The sequence below is a fragment of the Salmo salar genome, chromosome ssa02 (genome assembly GCF_905237065.1).
Source record: "Salmo salar chromosome ssa02, Ssal_v3.1, whole genome shotgun sequence".
Taxonomy (NCBI): domain Eukaryota; kingdom Metazoa; phylum Chordata; class Actinopteri; order Salmoniformes; family Salmonidae; genus Salmo; species Salmo salar.
In genome coordinates, this window is record NC_059443.1 from 66,598,443 (window position 1) to 66,607,961 (window position 9,519).

The 9,519-nt window shown below is 41.7% G+C and overlaps 1 protein-coding gene and 1 non-coding gene across 2 annotated transcripts; one reads left to right on the top strand and one right to left on the bottom strand.

The window, feature by feature from the left end:
- Positions 1–3,567: 3,567 nt before the first annotated feature.
- LOC106590650 (immediate early response gene 2 protein) lies at positions 3,568–5,265 on the bottom strand. The gene has a single exon (XM_014181789.2). It carries the CDS (start codon positions 5,058–5,060, stop codon positions 4,452–4,454), a length of 609 nt encoding a protein of 202 aa, XP_014037264.1. The 5' UTR covers positions 5,061–5,265; the 3' UTR covers positions 3,568–4,451.
- A 3,884-nt stretch (positions 5,266–9,149) lies between these two features.
- trnat-ugu (transfer RNA threonine (anticodon UGU)) lies at positions 9,150–9,229 on the top strand. Its single transcript is given in 2 exon segments — positions 9,150–9,189; positions 9,194–9,229. It is a non-coding gene; the product is annotated as a tRNA-Thr (tRNA).
- Positions 9,230–9,519: the final 290 nt, after the last annotated feature.

The window sequence follows — 9,519 nt, forward strand, 5'->3', positions numbered from 1 at the left end:
TGGGTATGTTCTAGGTTATTTTTTCTATGTGTAGGTTGGGTGCTGGACTCTCAATTGTAGGCAGGTGTTTCTAGTTGCCTCTGATTGGGAGTCCTATAAGTAGGTGTGTGTTTTGTTTGTCACTTGTGGGTAGTTATTTGTTAGCACTGCTTTTGTTGAGCCTGCTACTCTGTTCCTGTTGTTAGTTTGTTTATTGTTTTTTCGTGGTGTTCTCATACTTATAATAAAGATGTTGAGCACGCAACCCGCTGCGCCTTGGTCCCATTCTATCTTCCACGACAGCTGTGACACAGTCATATAAACTCACTCACTGTTACTATATCATAGTCATATAAACTCACGTACTGTTACTATATCATAGTCATATTAACTCACATACTGTTACTATATCATAGTCACAAACTCACATACTGTTACTATATCATTGTCATATAAACTCACATACTGTTACTATATCATAGTCATATAAACTCACATACTGTTACTATATCAGTCATATAAACTCACATACTGTTACTATATCATAGTCATATTAACTCACATACTGTTACTATATCATAGTCATATAAACTCACATACTGTTACTATATCATAGTCATATAAACTCACATACTGTTACTATATCATAGTCACAAACTCACATACTGTTGCTATATCATAGTCATATTAACTCACATACTGTTACTATATCATAGTCATATTAACTCACATACTGTTACGATATCATAGTCATATTAACTCACATACTGTTACTATATCATAGTCACAAACTCACATACTGTTACTATATCATAGTCATATTAACTCACATACTGTTACTATATCATAGTCACAAACTCACATACTGTTACTATATCATAGTCATATTAACTCACATACTGTTATTATATCATAGTCATATAAACTCACATACTGTTACTATATCATAGTCATATTAACTCACATACTGTTACTATATCATAGTCACAAACTCACATACTGTTACTATATCATAGTCATATTAACTCACATACTGTTACTATATCATAGTCACAAACTCACATACTGTTACTATATCATAGTCATATTAACTCACATACTGTTATTATATCATAGTCATATAAACTCACATACTGTTACTATATCATAGTCATATTAACTCACATACTGTTACTATATCATAGTCATATTAACTCACATACTGTTACTATATCAGTCATATACACTCACATACTGTTACTATATCATAGTCATATTAACTCACATACTGTTACTATATCATAGTCATATTAACTCACATACTGTTACTATATCATAGTCATATTAACTCACATACTGTTACTATATCAGTCATATAAACTCACATACTGTTACTATATCATAGTCATATTAACTCACATACTGTTACTATATCATAGTCATATAAACTCACACTGACACACAGTCATCAGGGTGCTAAGAAGAGGAATGGTGAGTGGTAAAGTAATCATGACACACACACACACACACACACACACACACACACACACACACACACACACACACACACACACACACACACACACACACACACACACACACACACACACACACACACACACACACAGAGACACACGACTTTTACACTAACTGTACAGAACATTAAGAACACCTTCCTTATATTGAGTTGCACCCCCTTTTGCCCTCAGAACAGCCTCAATTCGTTGGGGCATGGACTCTACAAGGTGTTGAAAGCGTTCCACAGGGATGCTGGCCCATGTTGACCCCAATGCTTCCCACAGTTGTGTCAAGTTGGTTGGATGTCCTTTGGGGGCTGGGCCATTCTTGATACACACGGGAAACTGTTGAGTGGCAGGTAGCCTAGCGTTTAGGGCGTTGGGCCGGTAACCGAAAGGTCACTGGTTTGAATCCCCAAGACAACTAGGTTAAGAATTTGTCTGTGCCCTTGAGCAAGGCACCTAACCCTAACTGCTCCTGTAAGTCACTCTGGAGAAGAGCATCTACTAAACTAATAAAATGTTCAGCGTGAAAAACCCAGCAGTGTTGCAGTTCTTGACACACTCAAGCCTGGCACCTACTACCATACCCTGTTCCAAGGCACTTCAATATTTTGTCTTGTCCGTTCACCCTCTGAATGGCACACATACACAATGCATGTATCAATTGTCTCAAGGCTTAAAAATCCTTCTTTAACCTGTCTCCTCCCCTTCATCTACACTGATTGAAGTGGGTTTAACAAGTGACATCAATAAGGGATCATAGCTTCCACCTGGATTCACCTGGTCAGTCTGTCATGGAAAGAGCAGGTGTTCTTAATGTTTTGTACACTCAGTGTATATCACAGCATGCATAATCCTTTTATATTATCCATGAAAAGAAGGGCAGGGTGGGCGGTGTAATAATGATGCACATCACATCCTGATGCGTACATCATCCCCTCCCTCACCCCAGAGATGAGACCACGCGTCACTGCAGATCTTAATATAGCCGTCGGCTGGCTGGGAGATAAAACACGTCACTGTCCATGCCTCTCCGTAGTATTACAACTGTACTTCACATCATAGTGTACATCTGAAATGACACCATATTCCCTATATAGTCCAACACGTGTCACACTCGTCGATAAAGACGGACCAAGGCGCAGCGTGTGTTGAGGTCCACATCTTTTATTTTCAATGAAACTTCCAAAAAAAACTATAAACCAACAAGGAACCGTGAAAGCAGTGGTGCAACATGCACAACACAAAAACAATATCCCACAACCCAGGTGGGAACAATGGAGAACTTAAGTATGGTCCCCAATTAGAGACAACGACAATCAGCTGCCTCTAATTGGGAACCATACAACAAAAAACAAACCTAGATATAGGAAAACTAGAACACCCCCCTAGTCACACCCTGACCTACAACACAATAGAGAACCCAGAGGGCTCTCTATGGTCAGGGCGTGACAACATGCTGATGTGGCTATAGTAGGCTTACATATTGTATAAGGATTTCAACCCATCCGTCATGGTAGTAAGGCCTACTGATCTATAGAGATAAATAGGACATAGGCTCTAAAGAGTGCATTTTGTCAATGCACTGCGAGTTAGTTGGTCATGATGAATGATGATTCAGGATTGTTACACAATTTAGAGCCCTTGAGCAAACCAAATGAACGGCTCCAGCTATTTATATATTACATAACTCCCATTAAACCTCATGTAACTGTCAATTAATGTTATGAGAGGAAGTGAATCAGAAATATGTCACAATCAACCGGATATTGGTGTGTGTGTGTGTGTGTGTGTGTGTGTGTGTGTGTGTGTGTGTGTGTGTGTGTGTGTGTGTGTGTGTGTGTGTGTGTGTGTGTGTGTGTGTGTGTGTGTGTGTGTGGCAGCGGCTCTACCTACTCGTATTATAACCATTTGAGCCTGAGGAGTATTGCCTAATGCGGACCTGGACCACATATTGGGAAATATCTGTGTGGTTCTGTGTTATCTATCAGCTAACTCTATTTGCCCTAGATAAATGAGACCTGTCTGTGTGCAAGCTTTTCAATACTATTAGGTGAGAGAGAAATAGAAAACCAGATCAACAACTAAATACATTTTTTGAATGTTTATTACAACTCTGATATAGATTTGAGGTCATAGTAAAAAAAATAAAAGAATCTAGATATAAAAATAGCTTATTTCACAGTTCATACAACATTTAATGTAGGCTACTTCTCTGTAGTTATTATCACATTTGCATTGTCAGTGCAGTATATTGAACAGGGGAGACTGGTGTCACTACTAAACATTGTTTATATGTTACATATGCCATTTGACAATGTGACACTGTATGTTGAGCACCATTTCAGTACAGTCTCTGGCACAATCCCATTCATAGTCATTGATCAAAGTCCAGTGGGTGAATGTGTGTCCTCCCCTTTTGTTTTTATAGTTTTACCCAGCAGAGTGGGTTATTTCCCGGTGTGTCTCTGTGTGTTGACCGTTGACACGTCAACTTTAAACATCTGTTATCAGTGTCGTGCTTTATGAGTCATCCCTCCATGAGCTATGCATCAGGAACTAACTGCCCTGGAACTTTTCCACTGAAACACTTTTTCTGTCTCTGAGTTTCACCACTTCCTCAAACTTTCCAAACACAGTCACTGAGATCTGCTCGAGTCTGGTCTCGTTCTAGTTTGTGAGTTGATCTTGCTCTCTCTCTGTTTCTTCTTTCTCTTGTTCTCGTCGAGCCACGGCTGAGACAGAGTTCTAGGGTGTAGCCTAACCTGGTCGCCGTGAGGCCGGAGACATCGCACCCTGGCCCCGATAATCCCATTGTCCCGCGGGCTCGCCAATGTAGGTCAACTTCCTCCTGACCCGTCACGTCCTTTAAACCTGGATTTAAACCGGCCTCTCCACCGGTTACCGGAGGTTAAGATCAGTTAGATCATAGCCTACCAACAACAAAGCTCCATTCAGAGCCGTTCTCACAGTTCAGAATGCTGCAATGGCCCGGTTTGAGTTTAGGGACAGGGTGGTGAAAGCGTCCCCGGCGCGGCAGCAGGTCCTTCGGCCGATTCTAGGCACCCTCTCCTCCCCCAGCTCCAGTGAAAGTCTCGCCCTCTTGCTGGGGAGGAAATCGGGCGCGACGGACGCCTTCCCCCGGCGTTTCCTGGAATGCCTGTCCGGGCTCACAGGGCTCCGGTTCTCTTTGTCCTCTACCGTCTTCTTCCCAATAAATGTCCTGGTCTTGCATGCGCCCTGAGCGGCCTCGGAGTCACTAGACATGGGCTCCTGGATAGTTGGGGTCAGCGGCGACTCAGGCTCTGGCTCGACCTGTGACACCTCCACCTCGACTTGTTCCTCACCGGCAGTAGTATCCATCACATCGTCCTCTGGTGTGACCGGGACCAGGTGTGCGGTTCCCAGCTCCTCTCTCTCCTTGGCCAGGCAGGCGGAGTGGTACAGGTCCCGGGCGGAGCGCATGACCACAGAGAGCAGCAGGCTCCGGTGTAGCCTCATACCTCCTCGCTGTGCTCGGGAGGCGTACAGTTTACTAATGGACACTGCCATGATGCGTCTGGCTTCAGCGCTCACGTCCATAGTTCCTCTTCTTGGTAGATAACCGTCAATTACGCACTGTTCGGTTAACGCTTGGAACAATAACTTAGAGCGTCAAGCTTTAGAATACTAGTCGATACTATTCATACAATAGTATTCTATCTATAAATGAATCTGTACTTGTGTGTTGAGTTCTTCCTTAGTTTACAACTGTCACCAGCTGGTGTACAACAAGATAATGAGAAGTCCAGAGTAACAGGGCGGTGTTATATTTCCACTCTGACGTCATGAGGCTCGAGCTGCTTCATTCCTCCTTGGTGACAGGATAAACACGCCCTGCCCAGACCTTCCTGCTCAAGCTCAGTTTCCTGCAGTAGATACCATATGGCTGTCTACCTTACAGCATTACATGTATGTAACCTAGGCTACCTCCTATTGTAGCAACCGGTTATAAGTAAGCGTTTCCCGGTATAGTCTACACCTGTTGTATTCGGCGCATGTGACAAATAACATTTGATTCGATGTTGTACCTGTGTTGTTGGAAACGCAGAGATCAATATGCTGTTTGGGATTTCAAGAAACTCAATAAAAATAACAAGATGTTATTCTAGTAAATTCATTGTAATAATAACATAATAGACTACCTGTGTTGTTGGAAACACAGCTCGCCTATGTCATCACCAATATGCTGCGTGAGACTTCAAGCAACTCAAAATCAAAGTAAATAACATATAACCTGTCTATTCATCTAGAATACGATTTTATTATAGTCAATTTATATGAAGCTGACATAGAATTGAATAGACTTCATTAATTGTTGTCAGTGCAGCGACATAAAAACAGATAGTGATCCTACAGTAGAAAACAACACCATGAAATGTCCCTAATAGTCCAAACATTTTGCTCTGTTCCCGTTTAGAGGACTATTGTGGTGTTGTTGTTTTCTATCAAACCCTGCAATATGAATCAAGGTTCAGTTCCACTATAATTAGCAATTCTCAGAAGTCTGTGGGTGGTAAAATATGTAGCTGTCTCCGTGTTTGCAGGGAGTTTCTGTTAGAGTTTTTTTTCTCCCTCTCTATATTTTTTCTATCAACGTCACCCTCAAACATCCATATATGGCCCATCCGCCCTGGCTGTGAGTTCCCCAGGGGCGCGCAGTGGAAAAGCCATGACGTGAACGCGCAGCCACGTAACCGCAGCGCACAGCGGCACTTCCCCCATCTAGCCCCAGCGTTCATCAACGCACAGCGGCAGCATCGCAGCCGTATCGTCATCGCCACAGCTTCCAAATATGGAGTTGTTACCGGTACAACAGCACAGCGCCAGTACCTTGCGCGTCGGGGCTGCAGATGTGCTTGGTTTACTAAGAAGAGGCACGATTGAGGTTAAACAGCAGCTGCCGGTCTAGTTTCTAGAGCTGCGATAAGAGGTCATAACGTCTATAAATAGAACTCGGGGAAATCTGTGACTCAGTAAACTCCAATCTATTATTTGTTCTCTGACTGTTGACTGTCTGTGTGACTGTTCCTTTGTTCTCCTATTGCTTTCATTCTTCTAATTGGATTCAAGTACTAATGTGGGCTGTGTGGGATAGTCTTGTGACCTTCTGAACAGTGATACGACTCACTGTACACTTAATAGAATTACACATCTCTATGGCACACACATTCTATTATACTCCGAGGTGGAAATGGAAAAAAGTAACTCTGGGAACCCACCAATGTAGCCTAGTAAAATCCTTGAATGCACCTGAAAAAGCTCATTTCACATGTTAGAATGGTTTCGCTCCCAGACCTGGTTCGGGTTTCCCCACCCCTGATTGTAGGTAGGCCTGTAGATGTGTAATAATATATTATAGACATAGTCTGTTCCACTAAAGACTTGTTCTAACTTGTCATTCCCCAAAACAAAACATCTTGATCATCCAGTGAGTCAGTCAGTGTTCATGTCAAGTGATTGCCTTCCCTGTAGCTCAGTTGGTAGAGCATGGTGTTTGCAACACCAGGGTTGTGGGTTCGATTCCCACGGGGGGCCAGCACAGAAAAAAAAAAAAAAAAAAAATGTATGAAATGTATGCATTCACTACTGTAAGTCGCTCTGGATAAGAGCGTCTGCTAAATGACTCAAATGTAAATGTAAGTGATGATTTCTCCATTGGACTTGGATCCAGCAAGGTGCCAGCCCAGAAGTGTGTGTGTGTGTCTAGTGGACTTGGATCCAGCAAGGTGCCAGTCCAGAAGACCAAGAATAAACATTTGTCGGAATAACCATTTAACTGTGTCAAGATTTCCATCCCACTGCATGTAAAAATAGTCTGCTATGTGTGCGTTGTGAATGGCACCCTATTCCCTATAGTGCACTACTATAGGTCCTGATCAAAAGTAGTGCACATTATAGGGATTAGGGCGCAATTTGAGACACAGACATTTATCGTTTTCCGGCCTTAGTGCATTCCATCCACTGAGTGAGTGATGGCTTATGTTTGACGTGCAATGTGTGTGCGTGTGTGTGATGTTTGAGATCTGTGAATTTTCACAGTGTAAAAGGGGGAGGAAAGGGGAGGAGGGGGGAGAAAGGGAGGAAACAGGACAGAGACAGAAAGGAAGGGAGGGAACGGGGTGTGGGAGAGGAAGAGAAAATATAATGGACAGGGCAAAGGGGAGGAGTCAGAACAGAGGGCAAAAAGGGGAAGGGGAGGAGACAGAACAAAGGGTATGAGAGACAGACCCTGAGGAAAGGGACGGATAGGTAGAGAGAGAGAGAGAGAGAGAGAGAGAGAGAGAGAGAGAGAGAGAGAGAGAGATGTATGATCATATGTATGACCATATGGCAAATGAATGACCATATTAGAGTAACATATTTTCCTCAGATTACACAGACCCACAAAGAATTTGAAAAAACAAATCCAATTTTGATAAACTCCCACAGCTATTAGGTGAAATACCACAGTGTGTCATCACAACAGCAATATAGAAAAGCGATACCAGTGAAGAACAAACACCATTGTAAATACAACTCATATTTATGTTTATTTATTTTTCTTGTTGTACTCTAACTATTTGTACATCATTACAACACCGTGCATAGCCATATTCCTTTGAGACTCTTGTGAGTGTAATGTTTACTGTTAATTTCTGATTGTTTATTTCTATTTTGTTTTATCTATTTCACTTGCTTTGGCAATGTCAACATATGTTTCCTATGCCAATAAAGCCCTTTGAATTAAATTGAGAAAGAGAGAGCTGGAACGATTTTATGTGGGGGAAGAGGTGTTGGACTCAACACATTTTGGCTCAGTCAGAGATCTTGGTTCTTTCATAGACAAGTCTGTCATTGGCCAATTCTTGCACAATGTCCCTCCTGTCAGCAATACAATTTGCTTTAATTTCAATAAACTTAAAGGTCCAATGCAGCCGTTTTTATCTCAATATCAAATCATCTCTGGTTAACGAGTCAGTACCTTACTGTGAATATTTTCAATTAAAATGGTCAAAAACAAACAAAAATAGCTTCTTAGCAAATATCAATTTCTCAAGCAAGAATTTTGCTAGGACTGTCTGGGAGTGGTCTGAGTGGGGAAGGGGTAACTGAAAATTAGCTGTTATTGGCAGAGAGCTTTGGAACTGTTTGTTATTAGTCTATTAACTCATTTACCGCATGGTGATGTCACCAGGTAGGCCATAACTCCATCCCACCAAAACAGGCTGACATTTCAGGCAGTCTTTTCAAACAGCTCTTACTCTAAAAGGGCATTATCACAATTTTCACAGTATTATTACAACCACATATTGCGAAAATATATATAAAACACAGTAAAATCACGTTTTTGACTGCACTGGGCCTTTAAATGAAATAAAAGTATGTTAGTGTTAGGATACCACTATTCCTGAAAGAATGTGTTTCCTCATAAAGCAATTGTTAATTCTATATGATGAGGTGGACTAGCATAGAGCAGGGCATGCATGAATGACAAGCTAATGTTTCTCTGATCTTGTGATTATTCATTTAATATTGCTGTTTTGTTCAATATGTATAAATACTACAGTACTGTACTACACTTTTTGGAGCAGGTGTATACATGCAACTGTAAAGGGCATGCATCCCTTATTCAGGGGATGCCTGGATTTAGCCTTCCCTGTGGCTCAGTTGGTAGAGCATGGTGTTTGTGTGCAACGCCAGGGTTGTGGGTTCGATTCCCACGGGGGGCCAGTACAAAAAAAAAAGAAAGAAATGTATGCATTCACTACTGTAAATCGCTCTGGATAAGAGCGTCTGCTAAATTACTAAAATGTAAAATGTAAAATTTAGGAGCACTTAACCAATAAGTCATGCTGTTCTATTCTATTCTAAATGAATATATAATATGCATTTACATCTCTGTTATATCATTACAAAAGCAGATATGTACAATCCTGACTGTCTAGCTTTGACACAGTACCAAATGACAGTACGGTCCATGGCCACGTGACAGCGGAGCTACGTAGAGGCGCATTGTACT